The following is a 25244-nucleotide window of genomic DNA, read 5'->3' on the forward strand; positions in this document are numbered from 1 at the left end:
AGCCACTACTCTAACTCTCCATAGCGCATCCCCTCTCAATAGTCACACCCCCACTCTATATATCAAATAAACACTGCCAGTAAACATATTGTATCATTTCATTTATTGTGGAGTTTGAAGATTACAGTCAGTACACGATAAGATGAGCAGAGGCATATTATCAGGCAATAGCAGATCTACGGCCACGTGCTCTTCACAATATCGATAATGTAATAACCTCTTGCTCGAGTTCCACAACTGACCTGTGAATTGAGCCTAGATTCAAACAAGTCTAACGTTCCTACGAGTGTACTACGTGATTTAACAACAGTGAATTGGGATTTATTCAACGGAACAGCATCGTAACCTGTTCGTATGTTGCACTTTTACGTTGCCACTTGATTCTGAGGCGCACAGCCTGTGTGTCTAAAACTCAGCCCTCTATCCATCCTCTTCATCTGCCTGATCTCGTAACTTCCTTGATCTGTTGAGATAATTTTAGTAAAAATGGGAAGTTTATTATGAAACAAAGGAAAAACCTTGTGGGTGCTGGAAATCTGAAATAAAAATATAAATGATGGAAAACACTGAGTGGGTCAGGCAGCAGCTGTGGAGAGAGAGAAATAGAGTTAACGTGGCAGGCTAATGACATTTGTCAGAAAGAAAGACTTGCATTTCTATAGCACCTTTCACAATCTCAATACGTCCCACAGTGCCTTACAGCCAGTGAAGCACTTTATTGAAGTGTAGTCACTGTTGTAATGTAGGAAACTTGGCAGCCATTTTGTGCACAGCAAGATCCCACAAACAGCAATGTCATAATGACCAGATAATCTGTTTTTAGTGATGTTGGTTGAGGGATAAATATTGGCCCCAGGACACTGGGGAGAACTCCCCTGCTCCTCCTTGAATAATGCCTTGGGATATTTTATGTTCACCTGAGAGGGCAGACTGAGCCCAAGTTTAATGTCTCATCCAAAAAGCAGTACCTCTGACAGTGTAGCATTCCCTCAGTGCTGTACTGGGATTATCAGCTTGGATTGTGCACTCAAGTCTCTGTTGCGGCACTTGACCCCATAACTTTCTGATTCGGAGGTGAGAATGTTACCTGTTGAGCCAAGGATGATACTAGAGATGATTAGTTTTTAAGTAGAGAGCCAGGGAAAAATTTGGAGGTGGGGCAAGAAAATAACAAAAAGGGGAAGGACTGTGATGTGATGGAGGACAGGAGGTTTACTATCTCACAGTGACTGCTCCCAGACTACAGTCAGCCTTTGAGCTGTGCTCCACACTCCTTTAAAAGATGAGACTGGTCGATGCATTAGCAAAGGGTTTGGATTGGAACTCACTTTCAAATATATTGAGATTTATGCCAGAGTTAAATTCCCTTAAATGTGAAACACGGGACTGTTAAATACAGAGAAGTTTCAAGGACTCTGATGGGCTGTAAATGTTTTATGAGAGTAATTATTTTTCATTTCTTTTTCTATCAACATGAATCTTTTGTGCTCAAGGGGAACAGTGCTAGTGGTGGAAATTGAAAAAACATTCCCAGGACAGGTACAGCACGGGGTTAGATACAGAGTAAAGCTCCCTCTACACTGTCCCATCAAACACTCCCAGGACAGGTACAGCACGGGGTTAGATACAGAGTAAATCTCCCTCTACACTGTCCCCATCAAACACTCCCAGGACAGGTACAGCACGGGGTTAGATACAGAGTAAAGCTCCCTCTACACTGTCCCCATCAAACATTCCCAGGACAGATACAGCACAGGTTAGATACAGAGTAAAGCTCCCTCTACACTGTCCCCATCAAACATTCCCAGAACAGGGACAGCACGGGGTTAGATACAGAGTAAAGCTCCCTCTACATTGTCCCCATCAAAAAAAAAAACGGGGTTAGATACAGAGTAAAGCTCCCTCTACACTGTCCCATCAAACATTCCCAGAACAGATACAACACAGGTTAGATACAGAGTAAAGCTCCCTCTACACTGTCCCCATCAAACATTCCCAGAACAGGGACAGCACGGGGTTAGATACAGAGTAAAGCTCCCTCTACATTGGCCCCATCAAAAAAAAAAACGGGGTTAGATACAGAGTAAAGCTCCCTCTACACTGTCCCATCAAACATTCCCAGAACAGATACAACACAGGTTAGATACAGAGTAAAGCTTCTTTTACACTGTCCCATCAAACATTCCCAGAACAGATGTTATATACAGAGTAAAAGCTCCCTGTACACTCTGCCCCAACCTTAGAGGAGCACCTCTATTCCACCAGCCTGACAGCCTTCCATGTCCCGCATCACCAGTACTGAAATGTTTGTGCCCATGAACAGTAAGGACTGAATTGAGACTGGCTAAACTGATTCACATAGTACTGTTACAGCACTGGCCTACAATGTGCCTCCTGTCCCACTCTCAACCTGGTTGACTCTTAACCGCCCTCTGGGGTGGGCCAAGCAAAACACTCAATTGCATAAAATTGCTACCAGGAGTGTAAGAAGAAGCCCACTACCTTCTCAAGATAAACTAAGGGATGGGCAATAAATGCCATCCTTGCCGGCGACAATAGCAACAATTCAGATTTATATAGCGCCTCTATATAGCCCAAGGGGCTTCAAAGGAACGTTATAAAACAAAATTTGATACTGAGCTACATAAGGAGATATTAGGACAGGTGACCAAAAGCTTTGGTCAAAGAGGTCGGTTTTAAGAAGCGTCTGAAAGGAGGAGAGAGAGATAGAGAGGTTTAGGGAGAGAATTCCAGAGCTTAGGGCCCAGGCAACTGAAGGCACAGCCGACAATCATGCAGCGATTAAAATTGGGGTGCTCGTGAGGCCAGAATTGGAAGTGCTCAGTGATCTTGCAGACTTGTGGGCTGGAGAAGTTTACAGAGATAAGGAGAGGCAACGTCATGGGGGGATTTGAAAACAAGGATGGGATGAGCATCTGAGAGATTTTTTTTTTAACTTACAGCATCCCAACTATTGGTTAAAATCAGTTAATTCAGCGCAGGCTGTGGATTGAACCTAGAGCCTTCCCAGTTTGTAGTGACAGTTTTAATTCACCTTCAAGAGGGCTGTGGATTTATTTGTGTCTGACCTCTTTGTCCCCTCCCTCATTTTTGTTGGGTTTAATCTGAACATGTTGTATATTATAGAGAGAAATGATTCAGAGGCAGTTAATCATAGATTGATTTAAGGGGAAGCTAGATAAACACACGAGAAAGGAATAGGAGGTTTTGTTGGAGGGTGAGATGAAGAGGAAGGTGGGAGGAGGCTCATGTAACACCAGCACAGACCAGTTGGGCTGAATGGCCTGTTTCTGCAAATTCTAGGTAATGCTATGGTAATCTTTTATTAACTTACTCGAAAATAAGCGTAATGCAACCAATCAAAATCGAACCTGTTGACAGACCGATAATCAGATAAATGGATTCATTCAGATCTAACCAGTCTGTTGAAAGAACAAGATGAATTATTAGAATCTTACAGCACAGATGGAGGTCGTTCGACCCATCTTGCCTGTGAAAGCTTTGAAAGAGCCTATCCGATTAGTCCCATTCCCCCTGCCCACTCCCAGTAGCCCTGAGGCAAAGCATCTTGAGTACCTTGGCCTATTCGACTATTTGAGGTGGTGGGGGGAAAGGGGTTTGCAGGTATGGCCAATCCACCATATGCAGTGTTGGGTGGCAGGGAGCCCAGATGGTTAGCCTGAGGGCATTGAAACCTTCATTTCTGCCCGAACACTACCGTAGCGCCTCCTATCCCGCGGCCTTCCCGCCATGAGCCTCCGATCTGCAATTCCAACCTAAGGAGTGATCATGTGGGTGGACCCGGGAGGGGGTGGGAGTCGGGGGTGTATCAATAGCTCTTCCATCAGGCGAACCCATCGGGAGATGGATCCTGGGCTAGAAGGTGAGTTTAGGTTTCTTTGTGCATCAGGGATGCTCTTCCAGGCCTTGGGCAGCCATTGTATCAGGCCTCCCCCTCCTTCTCAGACCCTGCTCAGAACCATCTCCCCTATCCCGATACCTTCTGATAGTCTTCTCCACCCCCCAATCCCTTCTGATAGTCTTCTCCACCCCCCCAATCACTTCTGATAGTCTTCTCCATCCCCCCAATCCCTTCTGATAGTCTTCTCCGCCCCCCCAATCCCTTCTGATAGTCTTCTCCACCCCCCCAATCACTTCCGATAGTCTTCTCCACCCCCCCAATCCCTTCTGATAGTCTTCTCCGCCCCCCCAATCACTTCCGATATTCTTCTCCATCCCCCCAATCCCTTCTGATAGTCTTCTCCACCCCCCCTAATCACTTCCGATAGTCTTCTCCACCCCCCAATCCCTTCTGATAGTCTTCTCCACCCCCCCAATCACTTCCGATAGTCTTCTCCACCCCCCAATCCCTTCTGATAGTCTTCTCCACCCCCCCAATCACTTCCGATAGTCTTCTCCATCCCCCCAATCCCTTCTGATAGTCTTCTCCACCCCCCCCAATCCCTTCCGATAGTCTTCTCCACCCCCCAATCCCTTCTGATAGTCTTCTCCACCCCCCAATCACTTCCGATAGTCTTCTCCATCCCCCAATCCCTTCTGATAGTCTTCTCCACCCCCCCCCCAATCCCTTCCGATAGTCTTCTCCACCCCCCAATCCCTTCTGATAGTCTTCTCCACCCCCCAATCACTTCCGATAGTCTTCTCCATCCCCCAATCCCTTCTGATAGTCTTCTCCACCCCCCCAATCACTTCCGATAGTCTTCTCCATCCCCCCAATCCCTTCTGATAGTCTTCTCCACCCCTCAATCACTTCCGATAGTCTTCTCCATCCCCCCAATCCCTTCTGATAGTCTTCTCCACCCCCCAATCACTTCTGATAGTCTTCTCCACCCCCAATCCCTTCCGATAGTCTTCTCCACCCCTCCAATCCCTTCCGATAGGCTTCTCCACCCCCCCAATACCTTCCGATAGTCTTCTCCACCCCTCCAATCACTTCCGATAGGCTTCTCCACCCCCAATCACTTCCGATAGGCTTCTCCACCCCCAATCCCTTCTGATAGTCTTCTCCACCCCCAATCCCTTCTGATAGTCTTCTCCATCCCGAATCCCTTCTGATAGTCTTCTCCACCCCCAATCCCTTCCGATAGTCTTCTCCACCCCCCAAATCCCTTCTGACAGTCTTCGCCACCCCCAATCCCTTCCGATAGTCTTCTCCACCCCCAATCCCTTCTGATAGTCTTCTCCACCCCCAATCCCTTCCGATAGTCTTCTCCACCCCCAATCCCTTCCGATAGTCTTCTCCACCCCCCAATCCCTTCCGATAGTCTTCTCCACCCCCAATCCCTTCTGATAGTCTTCTCCACCCCCAATCCCTTCCGATAGTCTTCTCCACCCCCAATCCCTTCCGATAGTCTTCTCCACCCCCCAATCCCTTCCGATAGTCTTCTCCACCCCCAATCCCTTCCGATAGTCTTCTCCACCCCCAATCCCTTCCGATAGTCTTCTCCACCCCCCAATCCCTTCCGATAGTCTTCTCCACCCCCCAATCCCTTCCGATAGTCTTCTCCACCCCCAATCCCTTCCGATAGTCTTCTCCACCCCCCAATCCCTTCCGATAGTCTTCTCCACCCCCAATCCCTTCCGATAGTCTTCTCCACCCCCCAAATCCCTTCTGACAGTCTTCGCCGCCCCCAATCCCTTCCGATAGTCTTCTCCACCCCCAATCCCTTCTGATAGTCTTCTCCACCCCCCCAATCCCTTCCGATAGTCTTCTCCACCCCCAATCCCTTCTGATAGTCTTCTCCACCCCCCAATCCCTTCCGATAATCTTCTCCACCCCCAATCCCTTCTGACAGTCTTCTCCACCCCCAATCCCTTCCGATAGTCTTCTCCACCCCAATCCCTTCCGATAGTCTTCTCCACCCCAATCCCTTCCGATAGTCTTCTTCACCCCCAATCCCTTCCGATAGTCTTCTTCACCCCCCCATCCCTCAAAAAATCCCTTCTGATAGTCTTCTCCTTGCTCCAGATCATTCCAAAAGCTTCTCTTTCACCCACCACCATCCCCTCCCCCACACCTCCCAACCTGGCTGGCATCCTTCCATCTGCAAAAGATGATGGACAGGCAGCAAACAATCCATTTAGGTGGGGTGTCTTCGCCTGGTGCACATTTTCTGATGGCCGTGAAGACCAATCCTTGAGAGGCAGGTTGTCACAAGTGCCACATGTGAAGCTGCCAAGTGACGTTTTTAATGTTGACGCCTGTTGCCAAGCTGCTGAAGCTACTGGTTACCACAGTAGTGCATACCAGTCCACAGGATGTGTTGCCATTTCCCTCTTTCGCCAGCTAGTGTCTCCTAGATGCGATACTCGACATTTAGGGCCTTCATGTCACGCTTGCAAGCTTCCTTGAAGCGGAGCTTGGGTACTCCACTGGTCGTCTGGACCTGGCTACCTCAGCATACAGAAGGTCCTTGGGTATGTGACCGTGTTCCATCCTATGTACGTGTCCGATCACCGAAGTTGCCTCAGTTTGATTAGTGCCAACACACTTGGGAGTTCTGCCTTTGAGAGGACTCCTACATTTGTGATTAGGTCCTGCCAGGTGTTATGACTGAGGTGGAAGGAGTGCACTGTCTTTTCTAGTCCCACTTCTCCGCAGGTCATAACATATTTTTAAAATGTTTACCCAGTTACCGATTCGGTCAATCATATACTCTACTCTTTATTCCAGAATAAAATACACCAACCAGGTTGCTTTAATAAACATCAGAATTAACAGTTTATTATCAACCAAGACTTATCCAGTAACAAAGCAAAGCATTAACACACAGATTGAAATACGAAAGTTCCCTTTTTAATTTCCCCACACAAAACACTCACACAAACACTGAAAAAACCCAGAAATTCTCTCTGCAGAGGTCTGTTACAAAAAAGGACCAAAAAAAATACTTTGGCCAAATACTTGCTAATTCTTGAAGAACCAAAGAGAAGATAGGGAAAGCAGTCAGTTGTCCCTTTTGGTCTGGCATCCGGGTACACGGAGACGGGCCACTGGGATATTTTCAGAAGCAAATCGTTCTGGAGATGTCAAGAAATCGTCTGGTAGGCTTTCCAGGAGACATGTGGCATTAGGAGTTTCAGCCAACCCACACTTGAATGGCAGTGTTTTTCCAAAGACAGGAGGAAAGGGGAACTGACACACTGGTCTTCTCAGGGTCTCTTAGAGAGGTGCAGGCAAAATGAGCTGCGGTTTCTTTCTCCTTGGCAGGCAAAACACCAACTGTCCTCAAAACGATATCTCAGAAGCAAAACCACAAACAGAAAGTCAACCTTCTGACCTCCATAAACCTTGACATGTGGCTTCTCTGTAAACATCTTCCCCAGGTCACCAAGGTTTCTGTTGTTTATTGAGCTTAAAGCACATGATTTCCAGCAAAGGTTGTTTTCAAATGACATCTCGGCGTCCTTTCAGTGAACTGTCAACAACAAAACAAAGTCCAGCATTTATAAAATCTTCAGCCTTCCTATGAATCCATCTCCACAATTTAAATATGAGTCCTCAAAAAAAACTTAACAAAAAGTATAGAAGCACCTTCATAACACAGGATATACCCATAATGTGCCGCAGACAGTGAAGATGGAAATTATTGAGCTTCTTTTCCTGGTAGCTGTAAGTCACCCATGTTTCACAGCCATACAGCAAGGTGCTGAGAACACAGGCCTTATAAACCACCAGCTTGGTCCTAAGGGTCAGCTTGGTGTTATCCTATGTGCGTTTTGTGAGTTGGCCAAAGGTGGTAGCTGCTTTCCCTATGTCTGTACCCCTGAGAGCATTCACATGGGTCCCCAGTTGCAGTCGCTCACCTCTAGATGTCCACTCCTTCTGTCCCGCCTCCTCCCTCCCCCCACCCCCGCCAGTGAAAACCCAGGCCTCGCCATCTCCTCAGTATTTGGGGAAACTGCGGCTCTGTGTTTTGATCCACAACAAAGGGGTGGGGATGGGGTGGAGATTACTCACTCGGCCAGCAGGTCTTCATGCTCCAGCAGTTGACATTCACCTCCAGACATGTGGTGCAGTTTATAACTGTCGTCGAATCCCCTGGATAGACACGGAATGCAGCACAAGATCAACAACAGCCAGAAACTGCAGGGGGGGGGGGGGGGGGGCGGGGGTTTCTGCTGTCGAATTGCCAGACACCTACCAGCCCCCAATGCCCCCTCCCCACCCTGACTGTCCGAGCGACAGTCTGCACTGGACCACAGGACAGGAAATATAAGCTAGGCAGTGTTGGAGAAAAACACTCAGCAGCTCAGGAGGCAGCCAAGGAGAGGGAAAGAGGAGTTAACTGAGGTGGGGAGGGGGAGGTGCAGTTTTAACCCCAGTGGGGTTAGGTGCGACCCTGATTTTACACCCACCTGATTTTACCCTCCATTTGAAGTCAATATCAGGTAGGCTGTAAAACCGGGGTTCCACCCGATTCCATGGGACTCCTCCCCCTCCACCTTCCACTCCGCCCCCAGGCCATCTCTTGTTTCTCTCTCCACTGATGCTGCCTGACCAACTGAGTGTTTCCCATAGGGGTTTCCAACTCTGCTTTTATATTCCTGGAGGTTTCATCATATGGCCACCTGCCTTCAACCAACCCACTCAGTCAAACAGCCTTTTCAAGATTTTTATTTCTCGTCACATTTTTGCTCACAGCAGTGCCCAACAGATTAATCGTCAAGTCCTGGAGACTCTAGGGCAATCCTAGTTGGCAACTCTGGTTTCGCAGCGTTTGTTGTTTTTATTTCAGATTTTGCTTTAGTTCGACAGCAGAGTAACAATCGGATGCCCTTTCTCCCCTTGTGATAAATCCCCTGGTTCTAAGTCAGGCCATGGGGGGAGCCTGGGATCAGGGACAAAGGGAGCAGGAGTCTGTCACTTCCGTCACATCCATCACACCCACCCCCCACTGCTTCCCGGCAAGTACACATGACAGGGTGCCACTGGAGGAGTTAAATGGCGGGGAACTGATCTTTGGCTCCTGGTTGTGGCCAATTACCTTGCACTATTGGCTGGGGACGCTGACCATTACCGTGACTCAAGCTAGGATAAGAATCCTACAACATAGCAGGAGGCCATTCAGTCCATCGTACTTATGCCGGCTCTTTGAAAGTGCGATCTAATTAGTCCCACCCCCTTTTGCTCTTTCTTTATTGCCCTGCAATTTTTTCATTTTCGAGTATCTAACCTAACTGGGAAAGTGAGGCAATTCGAAAAAAAATAAGCTTTCACAAGGGAGCGAAGCTTCCATTTTCGCTCCATGGGAGTCGAAGGGTCAAAGGATCCCATTAAAACATTCCATACAGAGCAGGGATTAAACCTAGGGGACTTTAGCCCACAATGTGCACGAGGGGGTGGTGGCGTCAATTTTCTCCCACACTGTACTGTGAGGGGGTGGTGATGTCAATTTTAACTGAACTCACTGGGCAGGAATCCCACAGGATCAAGTTAAACACTGGGTTTTACCCCCCCCCCCCCCCCCCACTCCCCCCAATACCATTATTAGTCCCCGTTGATTCAAATTGGGCAGAGTGGAAACAAAATTGCCCTACGTGCATTGAATTTCCCATTGAATTCAGTTCGACATGTTTCCACAGCGGGGGTTTTAAATCATGACCTGCCGGACAAGCCACTCCATAACTGATGGGCTTTATTGAACACTAACAGCTACAGTTTTTAAGAGGTGGGTAGGTTGTACTCACTGCATTTGGGGGCACACATGGCTGCAGAAAAAAGAAAGGAAGGTTTTATCAACAACAAGAGCTTGCATTTCTATATCAGCTTTAACATACTGAAATATCCTAAGGTGCTTCACAGGAGCATTAGCAAAACAAACCGAGTCACAGAAGGAGATGCCACAGGTGACTAAAAGTTTGGGCAAACAGATAGATTTTAAGGAGCGTTTTAAAGGAGGAGAGAGGTGGAGAGGTTTAGGGAGGGAGTTGCAGAGCTTAGGACCCAGGCAGTTGAAGGCACGGCCACCAATGGTGGAGCGAAGGAAATCAAGAATGCGCAGAGAGGCCAGAATTGGAGGGATCCAGAGATTTGTAGGGATTGATGAAGTTCCAGAGATAGGGAGGGTGAAGGCATCGGGGGATTTGGAAACAAGGATGAGAATTTTAAAATTGAGGCATTTCTGGACTAGGAGCCAATGTAGGTCAGCCATGGGTAAACAAGTTGAGATATAGGCATCAGAGCTTTGAATGAGCTCAGGTTTACTACCAGTGAGTTTGGTGCTGCCAGAACAGCATATGGGTAATTCAGGGAACATGTCTCCTGTAATTTTGCCACCATTCAACATGTGTGCCTGAAACAGCCTAGACCTATGCCCCCAAGAATTTTCATTGTCATAGAGAGATACAGCACTGAAACAGGCCCTTTGGCCCACCGAGTCTGTGCTGACCAACAACCACCCATTTATACTAATCCTACATTAATCCCATATTCCCTACCACCTACCTACACTAGGGACAATTTATAATGGCCAATTTACCTGTTAACCTGCAAGTCTTTGGCGGTGGGAGGAAACCGGAGCACCCGGCAGAAACCCACACAGTCACAGGGAGAACTTGCAAACTCCACACAGGCAGTAACCAGAATTGAACCCAGGTCGCTGGAGCTATGAGGCTGCGGTGCTAACCACTGCGCCACTGTGTCGCCCACTGTTTCCTTCCCTAAATTTGAGGACAGTCTTGCATTGATACCGCACCTTTCACAACTTCAGGATATCCCAAAATGCTTCGCAGATAATGAAGAACTTTGTGAAGTGCGGTCACTGTAGTAATGTAGGGAACTGCTGATTTGTACACAGCAAGCTCCCACAAACAGCAATGAGATAAGTGACTAGATAATCTATTTTTGGTGGTGCTGGTTGAGGGACAAATGTTGTCCAGGACACCAAAGAGAACTCGCCTGCTCTTTAAAATAGTGGCCACGGGATCTTTTACATCCACCTGAGAGGGAAAACAGGGCCTCAGTTTAATGCCTCATCTAAAGGACAATACTTCCAACAATGTAGCACACTCTCTGTACTGTACTGGGAGTGTGGGCCTTGATTTTGTCTCTGAAGTGGGATTTGAACTCACAACCTTCTGAGTTGAGAGTACTACCCAATGAGCCACAGCTGACACTGTTAATGCTAGGTTAACATCCAGTGGTGAGGGAATCAGTGTCCGGACAAGTGACCACCACCTCTGACGCTGCCCCAGCAAGCACATAATGTAGCACCGGCTCCCAATACTGGGTTGACGTCAGCGGTTTCATTTGGGTCTGATGAATGTCGATGGTTAAGCCCCCTCCGCCCCCGTAATGATTAGGAGAAGGTCTTTAGCTTTGGTTGATGCAAATGCAGAGAAGGTCCTCTGAAGCTTAAAAAGAAATGAGGAAGGCAACAGATACCACCTCAGTGATTCTTGTCTAGTGAATGGCTCATGTATGAGACTTGAATTAGGACATGCCCTCAGGGCAGCATTTAACCCATGAATGGACTACAATAATCATTAAAAAATAATAATAGCAAATGTCTTCTCACCCTCTTGGGTCAATTTTGGAAGCTTTACTTCATAGAGCCAGTTCCAAAAGATGGGCAGATCTGTCAGGGTCTGGTTGATCTCTGTGGAGATAGTTGCACATGGCAGAGGTTGTGACATTATTTAGTCCTTCTCTGGACTAGTAATATATTGTAATATACAGGCAGAAGAATAAACGTGGCTACCTATAACTCGTAGAACCCGATGTACCTTTTCTGAGATCATGTCAACCAACACTTCATCTGGGCGGAAAAAGAAACAGTATTAGATGTGAATGTGAATCCGTTCACTGCTAACTTGCCTTGTCCAAACATAGATTGCAGGGACAAATCTCTTCCCATTATATAAAATCTCAATGGATGACACCTTTTTCCTGCCATTATAGAGTGTCAATAGACTAAAAACATCCCATTCACTCCCACAGAATCCCAGTAAACTAAATCCCTTCTCATTCAATCCCATTGGATGCAACACAGTGGATTACCCTGTTCCACTCATTCCCATTGCTTAGAACTTCAATTGTCTAAACCCCTTCTCATTCACTTCCATTGGATAGAATCCCAACAGACCAAACTACTTCCTTTTCACTGCCATTATACAAAATTCCAATAAACAAAACCCTTTCCCTCCTATTATATGGAATTTCAATGGAACCAAGTCCTTTCCCATTCCTTCCAATTGTATACTAGTCCAACGGATGGAACAAGTCTATGTGGCAGATAGAGCACAGACGTGGACAGGAGAATGGACTGTTTCTGTACTGTAATTTTTTTCTAATTAATGTCCCCACAAAATGAAATACATTAATAACAATAATGACTTTTATTTAAGATAGCTTTATTTGTCTGGTTTACAGTTTAACCATTTGCACACAGTCTTTCCTAAAATGGACAGTGGTGATTCTAACAAATATATACGGGTGGGAAACGGGGAGGGGGACAGGAGAGAAAATATATTAACTGAGAGAAACAGAGTTAACGTTTCAGGCCTGATAGGGTAGTGGTAGCCTTCAAAAGGGAATTGGACAAATACCTGTAGGAGAAAAAAAAAATTGGAGAGTTATGGGGAAAGAGTGGGACCAACTGGATTTGCTCTTCACGTGTTGGCACAGACTTGATGGACCAAATGGCCTCCTTCTGTGCTGTACTATTCTATGATTCTGTTCTATAATAGATAACCTCACCAAATAGAAATTTATTCAGGTCTGCATCTGTGTACATGGTGCAGTTTGTAGTCCCTGTCAGCACCTCGTACTCCCCGCACAGCTTCTGAAATCTGTCCCTTATTCTTTTATGTGGAAAAGCACAGAACATGCAACCTTCGGCCTTCAAGATGAGACCCAGCCAGAGGCCAGTCACCATCACAGTGCTGGCTGTCTTCTTCATTGTCAAACTAGTGAAGGACAGTGCAATATTGAGTTTGCAAGCTAGTTTAACTGCTCAGTTTAACAGTTGCTAGTTGTGTGTGTTCAAATTAAATCAGTTAACTTTGGGTTTGCTAGGTGGTTGCTAGTGTTCCATCTTTTATGCTGTCATAAGGATAGCAAGTGAACCATTGATGTCAGCAATTCCAAATCTCTCAGCTGTTTCTCCTGTGATTCCATACAATGTTTTAGAATAGCCACTTCCCTCATTGGATATGAGGACATTGGATGAGTTGTCTATGGGAATCTGGCCAAGTTGATTGATGTGGAACTCAGTCAGAATAGGGGCATTGTTTTAGGTCATTAATTGAACTGTATGTTACCAAGGCCCGAGCACGTATTTGAGACTTAGATGACTGGTGCCAAGTTGTGTCTTCGCATTACAGGAAAACCTCCCTATGCATTTGTGCTTTGTGATAGAGGATCTCTACAATGTTTAGTTCTGGTAAGAGGCTGGAACTTGGTTAACAAATTTGCTAAAAGTAAGACCTGCATTTAGTTTAGTTTAGAGATACAGCACTGAAACAGGCCCTTCGGCCCACCGAGTCTGTGCCGACCATTAACCACCCATCCATACTCTTTTTTCTTTCTTTCTTTCTTTTGGGCCTCCTTATCTCTATCCTACACTAATTCCATATTCCTACCACATCCCTATATTTCCCTACCACCTACCTATACTAGGGACAATTTATAACAGCCGATTAACCTATCAACCTGCAAGTCTTTTGGCATGTGGGAGGAAACCGGAACACCCGGAGGAAACCCATGCAGACACAGGGAGAACTTGTATTTATACAGTGTCTTTCCCAACCTCGGGTCATCCCAAAACATTTTGCAGCCAAAGTACTTTTGAAGTGCGGTCACCGTTGTAATGTAAGAAACGTGGTAGTCAAATTGCACAGGAAGCTCCCACAAACAGCAACATGGTAAATGATTAGATTTTTAGATTGGATTAGTTTTTTCAGAGATGTTGATTGGCCCGTGACAGTGGAAAGGACTCCCCTGCTCTTCCTGGCATAGCACCGTGGGATGTTTCACATCCACCTGAGAGGGAAGACAGAACCTCGGGTTTAACGCTTTGTTCAAAAGAGCACACCTCCCACAATACAGAAGTCCCTCATTACTGCACTGGGTGTGTTGGCCTCGATTGTGCTCAAGTGTCAGGAGTGGAACTTAAACCCACTGCCTCAAGAGGCCAGACTGAGTGCCAGCCACTGAGCTGGGGTTGACTATTGGTGCATTTGCCCCTCTTTTGCCCCCCTTTGGTTGCAATGCCAACCTTGCCCTGCCCTCAACCAGTGCCCGTGACGTCATCGCCGCTGCGATTGTGCGTGTGTCAACGTGATGACGCAGTCGCCGCGCTGCCGGCCGCTTCAACCTGCGCGGAAGATGGCGGCGGGCGAGCGGCGCTGCGCATTCGGGCCTATGTTCCCAGAGCCTCCCACCGGCTTCGGGTCCCTCAGCTCGTCGCTGCTGTGCCGGAAACCGGTGTTCGTGTTGTCGGTGGAGAGATACCCGAGGGATCCGGAGAGCGGGAGAAGACTGTTGGAAGATTCGGGCGGCGGTGGCGGCCCCGACCTGTACGACCTGAGCCTGACCGACGGCCACTGCCGCCTCCGGGCCACTCTGCGGCCCACGCTCAACCCCTTGGTCCGCCGCAACGAGTTGCACTGCGGCTGCGAGTTGAGGGAAATCCGCCTCGGGGTGGAGTACGACGAAAGGCGGCTTGGCGGTGGCGGCCGGCTCTTCGTCGTCCTGGAGGCCCAGGTGGTTAAGCGGGGCAGCGGTGCCCTGCCCCCAGCCATTAGGAGGCTGAAGGTGCAGAAGCTGCAGGTGTTCGGTAACGGGGCGGAGCAATGTCAGCGGCCAGAACTGCCACTCAAAGCCAAGAGGCGGTACTACCTGCCTCTGTGGGACAGTGCCAACTATTATGGGGAAGCTTGGCACCGACAGCCCCCTGGGCACCCTACCCATCGACTTGAAGGTGAAGTGGTACCGTCCTGAGCTTTTGTCCGGAACATTCCAAATTTCTAGCCCAGTTGCTAACATTTTTCCATCCCGGGCTCACCACAGAAGAAAATAAAGTTTGCATTTATACCACGCCGCAGCATGCCCAACAGACTGAACTGTGGTCATGCGGCCACCAATTTGCGCACAGCAAACTCCTGCAAACAGCAATGAGATATTGACCAAAATCGTCCTGTTTTCAGATGTGTGGGGTAAATGCTGGCCCGGACGTGCAAGAGAACACCCCTGCTTCTCTTTGAAATAGTGGCCTTAGCATCTTTTATGTCCATCTGAGAGGGCAGACGGGACCTTGGACTGACTTTTCATCCGAAAGATGGCATTTCCAACAGTGCAGCAGTCCCTCAGTACTGCATTAAGAGTGTTGGTCTGGATTGTGCATGAACAATCCAAATTTAGAAGGACAGAGTCTGGACTATATTGCTTGGTTGAAGTGAACATAGTATGAAAATTTCTGCCACCTAACATTACACTGTTCCATTCTAGAGAGACTTAAGTCTGTAATGGTTACCACTAAATGCAGCCTGACTGTAGCCCTTCACATCAACATAGAATGTTTAGGGAGATTAATGCTAAAGCTGATAATTGCAGACAATTATTAGTGAGTGGTCATTACTGTCAAATTGAATTCTCATTTGACTGTATAAATTAAATCTCTCCCATCCTGTGCCTGCTGAGTTTCATTGTGCCATGCAATAGCTCATTTTCCTACTAGCCAGCTCCCAGGTCTCCATTGTTACTGCTTTGAAACTAGCAATTAGGAGTTGAGCACAAACCCTGGCTGGGCTAACTCCTGAAAGAAAGAATTTGTATTTACACAGCGTTACATACAACCTCAGGACATATCAAAACACTATATAACCAGTGAAGTACTTTAGGTAGTGCTACACTGTTGGAGGTGCTGTCTTTCAGATGAGATGTTGAACCAAGGCCCTATCTGCCATCTCAGTCGGACATAAAAGATCCCATAGCACTATTCAAAGAAGAGCAGGGGTGTTACCAGTATCCTGGCCAATATTCTTCCAGCAATCAACAACACAAATATAGATTATCTGATCTTTATCATATTGCTGTTTGTGGGAGCTTCCTGTGTGCAAATTGGCTGCTACATTACAACAGAGATTACACCTCAAAAGTATTTAATTGATCGTAAAATGCTTTGTGATGCCCTGAGGTTGTGAAAGGTGCTAAAGGTGAAATGCAAGTCTGTCATTCTTTTAATTCTGCGCTGTGTGTCAGTCTGGATTTTGTGCTCATGCCTCTGGAGCAGGCTGTTAATTCACAACCTTCTGACTCTGAGGCAAGAAATCTGCCTGCTGAGCCATGGCTGATGGTGAAGGTCCATAGGCTGGATTCATAGCTTGACCAATCCTATTCTCACCCAGTAAGATCCATTTTATCTCACTCGTAAAGCTGCCATATTATGGAAACAGCGATTATTGACTCACTGTTTGAAAGCGGGCAGTGCAAACAAGTATGCAAAGCTCCACGGTTTAGCCAGGATTATCACTGTCCTGGCAGTGTCGGTATTTACAGTAAGGCTATCAGATAAATATAACTGCCTATGTAAAGACAAAATCTTCCAGTGCTGTATTGACTCGTGGAAAGTGGAGGTTGGGGGAGACCAGGATTGGCCACAATGGTTGAGGAGCTCAGAAATTTAGGGATGGGAAGTGTCAAAAAGGAGGTTGCCTACCATCGCCAGTATTCACTGTCTAGACTTGCTTTGAGAAATAGTCATTTGATTGAGTTTTTTAACTCTATAAAGATTCAGCATCTTGAGTAATTAAGTGGAATCATGACTGAATAATGGGTTTGATTGCTCATGAGCAACTTGGGGATTGAGTTCAAATCCACTATAGGTCAATAATCCTGATAATTTGTGGATTGGCATCAGAAAATTGCTGGATTGTTGTAAAAACACAACCGGTTCATTAATGTCCTTCAAGAAAGGGAAGCTACCACCCTTGCCTCGTCTGGGCTTACATGTGACTGCAGTCCACACAATGTGGTTGACTCTTCATGCCCTCTGAAGTGGTTTAACAAGCCCTTCAGTAGTAAAAACAATCACTGGAATGTCCATCACCTGCTCAGACAAACTCGGGATGGACTATAAAAGTGTCTGGGTCACCCATGATGGACTTTTAAAAAATATACATTCTAATTATTCAAGAATGCCAGTGTATGTTGGTAGCTGGCCATGGAGATGTACAGGCTGAGGTATTGGTGTTCTTCCCAGTGGAGAGATCAGAGAAGGTTAAGGAAAGATTTAATAGAGCTGTTCAAAATCATGAGGGGATTTTTTCTTCGCAGTGAATACTTTTAAAGAAAAGATTTGCAGGCTATGGGGAACAAGCAGGGGTTAGTGGGACTAATTGGATAGCTTTTTCAAAGAGCCGGCACAGGCACGATGGACTGAATGTATGATACTATACTGTGCACAGGATGAGGGAGGGGAAACAGACTGGCATCTGATTTGTTTTTGCTGGATGTACGCAGGATCTCGTAGTATCGACCTGAGACAGCTGGAAGATTGCACCTTACAAAAGAAAAAGGACCATCTGCCAGTGATTGTCCGTATCCTCCGGAAGTGCAGACTTTATCATTTTGGACGGCCTGACAGATATTCAGAATGCCCATTCCAGGTAAATGCCATTATTTTTTGTTCCCCAGTTTACTCTTGCTGGGCTGCGGTTCCTTGGGCACTTGGAATCCTCCAATACCTCAACCATGTGGCCATTCTCGTGCAAGACCCTAGATAGTGTGTCACGTAGACTGTTTGACAGTGAGGGACCTCAGGGCTGAGACCCAATCTGCTCTCAAAGGATTGACCCAAGGAGTCACACTTTCTTGGTGAGTTTTTAACCATCTTACTTGCGCCAAGGTTGCACGTTCCCTCTGCACCATTCCTTATCGACCTTTCCCAGCTTCTCCTTGCTCTCTGGCAAATTGATTTGAATGCCCTTCACTTAATTTACAAGTTAGTCCATGGCTTCCCTATACCCTGCCTGAGCAAAGCACTCCAGTCACCACCTCCAGTGTGCACCCATCTACTATTTGTGCTCCACTCTTTTCACTCCAGAACCTATCAACCTCTGGAACCTAGCTCAAATAACTTTAACTTGCCACCTTCTTTCCTTTCTTCCACCAATCCTGTATTGGCCCTTTAAACGCCGCTCAGCGTCGGCTCTTTAACCGTCGCTCAGTGTAATTTTTCAGTCAGGCACAAGAAAGTTGTCTATTTTGCTCCTCCCTAGTCCAATAGCTCAGGAACTAATTCTGACCCCTATTGCTTCTCATGATCACTAGCCAGGGACTCCCGCTGAAAAATACATGCCTGCAAACCTCAGGACTGGGCTTTGCTATGATTGCCCCCAAGAATATTTGCTTCTTGAGATTCAGTCCAAGTTCACAATTGAAGTTCTCGAGAGGAGGGGAACAGATTGGAGAAATGAAACCTGCAGTCAAATGGTTACTGTGCACTCGCAAACTACTTTAAAATGGGAACATTTTTAGTTTGTGAACGTATTCCTGATTTCTAACCCATAGGCCAAATTCCTAGTAGCAGATAAATCGGGGTCAGTGACAGTCGTGCTATGGAACTCCCTGTGTATGGACTGGTACAGACATCTGGAACCAGGGATGGTGATCCATCTGCACAACTACATTGTGAAGGAAAGTTATGCTTCACGATTGGGGCAAGATCCTGGAGTTACAAAGGAGCCTGTCCTAGGTACTGTAGCGTTGCAGCAAGTTATTAGAGTGAATGCGTGTGTCTTGTTTTACCTTTTCAAAATGTTGAAGTTGTCAGTTCTGCATTGGTACATTTAGATACAGAGTAAGGTTCCCTCTGATGAAAAGTCACAGACCTTAAACGTTAACTCTGCTTCTCTCTCCACAGATGCTGCCTGACCTGCTGAGTATTTCCAGCACTTTCTGTTTTTATTTCAGTTTTCCAGCATCTGCAGTATTTTGCTTTTAGTTTAAGGTTCCCTCTATACTGCCCCATCCAACTCTCCCAGGGCAGTTACAGCACAGTTTAGATACAGAGTAAAGTTCCTTCTGCTTTGCCCCAAAAATGTGTCTTGGGCAGTGGCACAGTGATTTACAAGGGAGTCAAGGGTTATGGGGGGGGCAGGCAGGACGGTGGAGTTAGGGCCACAATCAGATCAGCCATGACCTTATTAAATGGGGGAGCAGGCTCGAGGGGCCGAATGGCCTGCTTCTGTTACTCTTTCTTATATTCTAACCCTATTCTCAAAAAAGTGCCCCGTATTGTGTTAGTTCAGTGCTTTATTCCAGTCACCCTTGTGAGCTTTCAGAGTGAGAATGCTAGTTTTAGTTGAAGATTATGAGAGATTTGTGCTTTGGAGCTGCAGCTATTGGGGACTGCATTGAACTGACCCAGAGCTCATTTATCTAAAAACCCTTCATGGCTATCAGAGGAAGCCTTCATCCTGATTATTTGATTATGATCCATTGCCTGATCAGAATTGCTGCTCCTGACTGCTATCCAGTGACGCTTGTTGAACTGTACGTGTGTATGGTTATCGAGTGAAGAGAGGATTGGGCTTGGCTGTGATGCCTCTCATGGTTAAATAGCCGATGGATACTTGTCCCTTTGATTCACACATGAATGCCCATTTGGGTGAGATACTAAAAGGCTGGCAGAACCATAACTGCAAATATCAGTGCTTTCAAAAGAGGAGAAACTGACAATACATACATTAAAAATCGCACATCCGCATACTTCCCGGGTCACAATTTTGCCAGAATTTTGTGTTAACTATTTTCTTTATGAATCACTTTAAAGAAAGAAACAGTTTGCATTTCTGTAGTGCCTTTTGACTCGGGTCACCCCAAAGCACATCACAGGCAATGAAGTACTTTTGAAGTGTAGCCACTGTTGTAATGTAGGAAACACTGCAGTGAATTTATGCATAGCAGGATCCCACAAATAACTATGTGATAGTGACCAGATAATTGATTTATGTGATGTTGATTGAGGGATAAATATTGATCAGGATACCAGGGAGATCTCCACTGCTCTTCTTCGGGGTAGTAGTCATGGGATATTTTATGTCCACCTGAGAGGACAGACTGGGGTCTCGGTTTAAGATCCTATCTGAAAGACGGCACCGCCGACATTGCAGCAGTCCCTTAGTACTGCAGCGGAGTGCCAGCCTATATTGTGTCTCAAGTATCTGGAGAGGAGCCTGAACTCCTGTTAAAATGAGTTATTAAATGAATTACCCGGTTGGTTGGCATCCTTCCATCTACGAAAGATGATGGACAAGCAGCAAGCCATTCATTTAGGTGGGGTGTCTTCTCTTGATGCACCTTTGCTGATGGGTGTGAAGTTCAATCCTTGAGAGGCAGGTTCTGCCACAGGTGCTGCATGTGAAGCTGAGTTGGTGTTTTTGATGTTGGTGCCTGTTGCCAAGCTGCTGTAGCTACTGGTCGTCGTGGTAGTGCACACCAGTCCAGAGGATGTGTCGCCATTTCCCTCTTTTGCCAGCTAGTGACTCCCAGGTGCGATAGTCAATATTTAGGGCCTTCCTGTCACGCTTGCAAGCTTCCTTGAAGCGGAGCTTTGGCCGCCCCGCTGGTCGTCTGGCCCCGGCTACCTCACCATACAGAAGGTCCTTGGGTATGCGACTGTCTTCCATCGTGTGGACAGGTCCAATCCATCGAAGTTGCCTCTGTTTGATTAATGCCAACACGATTAGGAGCTCTGCCTTTGAGAGGACTGCTGCGTTTGTGATTTTTGTACTGCCATGATTTACCCATAATGCTGTAATTGCACCTTCCCGCCAGTGGTAGTACTGTAGCTCCTACGTTTTGCATCTCCAAGTTCCCCAGGCCTGCTTAGGAACATAGCACGAGAAGGCCATTCAGCCCATCGCCATTCAATATGATCATGGCTGATCTTACTCTTTAATGACTTTTTCCCTCACTAACCTCATATGTCATTTGTATTTAGAAATTTGTCAATCTCAGCTTTAAACATACTCAATGACTGAGCTTCCACAGCTCTCTGGAGTAGAGAAATCCAAAGATTCACAACCCTCTGAGTAAAGAAATTTCTCCTCATCTCTGTCATAAGTGGCTCTCCCCTTACTTTGAAATTGTGTCCCCAGGTTCTAGACTCTCCAACCAGGGGAAACATCTTACATAGAAAATAGGAGCAGGAGTAGGCCATTCGGCCCTTCGAACCTGCTCCGCCATTCATTATGATCATGGCTGATCATCCAACTCAGTAACCTGTTCCAGCTTTTGCCCCATACCCTTTGATCCCTTTAGACCCAAGAGCTATAACTAACCCCTTCTTGAAAACATACAATGTTTTGACCTCAACTGCTTTCTGTGGTAGCAAATTCCACAGGCTCACCATTCTCTGGGTGAAGAAATTTCTCCTCATCTCAATCCTGAAAGGTTTACCCTGTATCCTTAGACTATGACCCCTGGTTCTGGACTCCCCCACCATCGGGAACATCCTTCCTGTATCTACCCTGTCAGGTCCTGTTAGAATTTTATAGGTTTCTATGAGATCCCCCCTCACTCTTCTGAACTCCATCGAATATAATGCGAACCGACTCAATCTTTCCTCATACGTCAGTCCCGCCATCCCAGGAATCAGTCTGGTAAACCTTCGTTGCACTCCCTCTATAGCAAGAACATCCTTCCTCAGATAAGGAGACCAAAACTGCACACAATATTCCAGGTGTGGCCTCACCAAGGCCCTGTATAATTGCAGCAAGATGTCCCTGCTCCTGTACTCGAATTCTCTCGCTATGAAGGCCAACATACCATTTGCCTTTTTTACCGCCTGTTGCACCTGCGTGCTTAGCTTCAGTGACTGGTGTACGAGAACACCCAGGTCTCGCTGCATATTCCTCTCTCCCAGTTTATAGCCTTTCAGATAATCTGCCTTTCTGTTATTGCTACCAAAGTGGATAACCTCACATTTATCCACATTATTCTGCATCTGCCATGCATTAGCCCGCTCACTCAACTTGTCCAAATCACCCTGAAGCCTCTGCATCCTCCTCACAACTCACTCTCCCTCCCAGTTTTGTGTCATCTGCAAATTTGGAGATATTACATTTAGTTCCCTCATCTAAATCATTAATGTATATTGTGAATAGCTGGGGTCCTAGCACCAATCCCTGTGGTACCCCACTAGTCAGTGCCTGCCATTCGGAAAAAGACCCATTTATCCCTACTCTTTGTTTCCTGTCCAACAACCAATTTTCTATCCATCGCAATACACTACCCCCAATCCCATGCGCTTTAATTTTACATGCTAATCTCTTATGTGGGACTTCGTCGAAAGTCTTCTGAAAGTCCAAATAAACCACATCCACTGGCTCCCTCTCATCAACTCTACTAGTTACATCCTCGAAGAATTCTAGTAGATTTGTCAAGCATGATTTCCCTTTCATAAATCCATGCTGACTCTGCCCGATTCTACCACTGTTCTCCAAGTGCTCTGCTATAAAATCTTTGATAATGTACTCCAGAATATTCCCCACTAACGACGTCAGGCTGACTGGTTTATAATTCCCTGCTTTCTCTCTATCTCCCTTTTTAAATAGTGGGGTTACATTAGCTACCCTCCAATCTGGAGGAACTGTTCCAGAGTCTATAGAATCTTGGAAGATGACCACCAATGCATCCACTATTTCTAGGGCCACTTCCTTAAGTACTCTGGGATGCATAACATCAGGCCATGGGAATTTATCGGCCTTCAATCCCATCAATTTCTCCAACACCATCTATTTACTAATACTGATTTCTTTCAGTTCCTCTCTTTCACCAAGCCCTATGTTCCCCAACATTTCTGGTATGATATTTGTGTCCTCCTTTTTGAAGGCAGAACCAAAATATGCATTTAGTTGGTCAGCCATTTCTTTATTCTACATAATAAGTTCCCCTGTTTCTGACTTTTTCACATACCTATAGATACTTTTACAGTCAGTTTTTACGTTCCCTGCAAGCTTGCTCACGTACACAGGGGCGGCACAGTGGCGCAGTGGGGCGGCACAGTGGCGCAGTGGTTAGCACCGCAGCCTCACAGCTCCAGGGACCCGGGTTCGATTCCGGGTACTGCCTGTGTGGAGTTTGCAAGTTCTCCCTGTGTCTGCGTGGGTTTTCTCCGGGTGCTCCGGTTTCCTCCCACAAGCCAAAAGACTTGCAGGTTGATAGGTAAATTGGCCATTATAAATTGTCACTAGTATAGGTAGGTGGTAGGGAAATATAGGGATAGGTGGGGATGTTTGTTGGGAATATGGGATTAGTGTAGGATTAGTATAAATGGGTGGTTGCTGTTCGGCACAGACTCGGTGGGCCGAAGGGCCTGTTTCAGTGCTGTATCTCTAATCTAATCTAATCATAATCTACTCTATTTTCCCCTTCTTAATCAATCCCTTGGTCCTCCTTCGCTGAATTCTGAACTGTTCCCAATCCTCAGGTCTGTTGTTTTTCCTGGCAAATTTATATGCCTCTTCCTTGGATCTAATGCTATCTCTAATTTCCCTTGTAAGCCATTGTTTGGCTACCTTTCCCCTTTTACTTTTGCGCCAGACCGGGATAAACAATTGTTGCAGTTCATCCATGCGCTCTTTAAATGTTTGCCATTGCCTATCCACTGTCATCCCTTTAAGTAACGTTTTCCAATCCGTCATGGCCAACTCGCGCTTCATACCTTGGTAGTTTCCTTTACTAAGATTCAGGACTCTAGTCTCAGAATCAACTACGTCACTCTCCAGCTTGATGAAGAATTCTATCATATTATGGTCCCTCGTCCCCAAGGGGTCTCACACCACTAGATTGTCAATTATTCCTCTCTCGTTACACAATACCCAGTCTAGGATGGCCTGTTCTCTAGTTGGTTCCTCAATGTATTGGTCCAGAAAACCATCCCGTATACATTCCAAGAATTCCTCCTCTACGGTATTGTGACTAATTTGATTTGCCCAATCTATATGCAGATTAAGGTCACCCGTAATTACAGATGTTCCTTTATCGCATGCATCTCTAACTTCCTGTTTAATGCCATTCCCAACATCACCACTACAGCTTGGGGGTCTATATACAACCGCCACTAATGTTTTTTGCTCCTTAGTGTTTCTCAGCTCTGCCCATACAGATTCCACATTGTCAGAGCTAATATCTTTCCTCACTATTGCGTTAATTTCCTCTTTAACCAGCAATGCAACTCCACTGCCTTTTGCTTTTTGTCTGTCCTTCCTAAATACTGAATATCCCTGGATGTTCATTTCCCATCCCTGGTCACCTTGCAGCCACATCTCCGTAATCCCGACTATATCATGTACGTTTACATCTGTTGGCATGATTAATTCATCCACTTTATTGCGAATGCTCCGTGCGTTAAGGCATAAAGCCTTAAGGCTTATCTTTTTGACATTACTTGTCCTCTTCCCACTATTTTTCACTGTGGACCTGTTTGATTCTGGCCCTTGATTTCTCTGCCTATCACTTTTCTTATTCCCCTTCCTGTCTTTTGTTCTTGACTTTGATCCCCTCTCCTCTGACTCCTTGCAAAGGTTCCCATCCCCCTGCCATTTTAGTTTAAACCCTCCCCAACCACTCTAGCAAATACTCCCCCTAGGACATCAGTCCTGGTCCTGCCCAGGTGTAACCCGTCCAGTTTGTACTGGTCCCACCTCCCCCAGAACCGGTCCCAATGCCCCAGGAATCTAAAACCTTCCCCCTCACACCATCTCTTCAACCACGTATTCATCCGATATATTCTGCTAATTCTACTCTGACTAGCACGTGGCACTGGTAGTAATCCTGAGATCACTACCTTTGAGGTCCTACTTTTCAACTTACTTCCTAACTCCCTATATTCTGCTTTTAGGACCTCATCCTTTTTTTTTTTACCTGTGTCATTTGTGCCAATGTGTACCACGACCACTGGCTGTTCACCTTCCCCCTTCAGAATGTCCTGTAAATGCTCTGAGACATCCTTCACCCGAGCACCAGGGAGGCAACATACCATCCTGGAGTCTCTTTCGCGGCTACAGAAACGCCTATCTATTCCCCTTACAATTGAATCCCCTATAACTTTTGCATTCCCACACTTTTTACTCCTCCCCTGTGCAGCAGAGCCAACCATGGTGCAACGAGTTGGGCTGTTGCTGCTTTCCCCTGAGAGGCCATTCCCCCCCGAACAGTATCCAAAGCAGTACACCTGTTTTGCAGGGGAATA

The 25244-nt window shown here is 46.4% G+C and overlaps 2 protein-coding genes across 6 annotated transcripts in view; one reads left to right on the forward strand and one right to left on the reverse strand.

The window, feature by feature from the left end:
• Window positions 1-97: 97 nt before the first annotated feature.
• On the reverse strand, window positions 98-14835 carry LOC137357596 (sperm-egg fusion protein TMEM95-like). 4 transcript variants are annotated; one of them, XM_068024047.1, is made up of 7 exons: window positions 14428-14835; window positions 11745-11801; window positions 11562-11642; window positions 9733-9753; window positions 8003-8083; window positions 3356-3443; window positions 98-463 (listed from the first exon to the last, which is right to left on the reverse strand). In XM_068024047.1, the coding sequence occupies exons 2-7, from the start codon at window positions 11782-11784 to the stop codon at window positions 421-423; spliced, it is 354 nt and encodes a 117-aa protein (XP_067880148.1). In that variant the 5' UTR covers window positions 11785-11801; window positions 14428-14835; the 3' UTR covers window positions 98-420. The 4 variants fall into 4 exon arrangements, with proteins under 4 accessions (XP_067880148.1, XP_067880145.1, XP_067880146.1 ...); XM_068024044.1 differs by having other exon boundaries at window positions 14498-14575; XM_068024045.1 differs by lacking the exon at window positions 14428-14835 and adding an exon at window positions 14262-14352.
• LOC137357594 (RPA-related protein RADX-like) overlaps window positions 14332-25244 on the forward strand; it is a 45045-nt gene continuing 34132 nt past the window's right edge. For both annotated transcript variants that reach the window (XM_068024040.1, XM_068024041.1), the window contains exons 1-3: window positions 14332-14966; window positions 17507-17652; window positions 18557-18740. In XM_068024040.1, the coding sequence (XP_067880141.1) occupies window positions 14372-14966; window positions 17507-17652; window positions 18557-18740 (925 nt within the window). In that variant the 5' untranslated portion in view covers window positions 14332-14371. The remainder of the gene's footprint in view (window positions 14967-17506; window positions 17653-18556; window positions 18741-25244) is intronic.

This window comes from Heterodontus francisci, chromosome 48 (genome assembly GCF_036365525.1).
Source record: "Heterodontus francisci isolate sHetFra1 chromosome 48, sHetFra1.hap1, whole genome shotgun sequence".
Classification (NCBI taxonomy): domain Eukaryota; kingdom Metazoa; phylum Chordata; class Chondrichthyes; order Heterodontiformes; family Heterodontidae; genus Heterodontus; species Heterodontus francisci.

Excerpts from the sequence above, each read along its gene's own strand:
- LOC137357596 (XM_068024047.1), bottom strand. The coding sequence starts at position 11,784 with ATGATCTCAGAAAAGGTACATCGGGTTCTACGAGTTATAG. Across the intron at positions 8,084-9,732 it reads CATGTGTGCCCCCAAATGCA|GGGATTCGACGACAGTTATA; the intron begins GTGAGTACAACC and ends GTGTCTATCCAG. Across the intron at positions 3,444-8,002 it reads CATGAAGACCTGCTGGCCGA|ACTGGTTAGATCTGAATGAA; the intron begins GTGAGTAATCTC and ends TTCTTTCAACAG.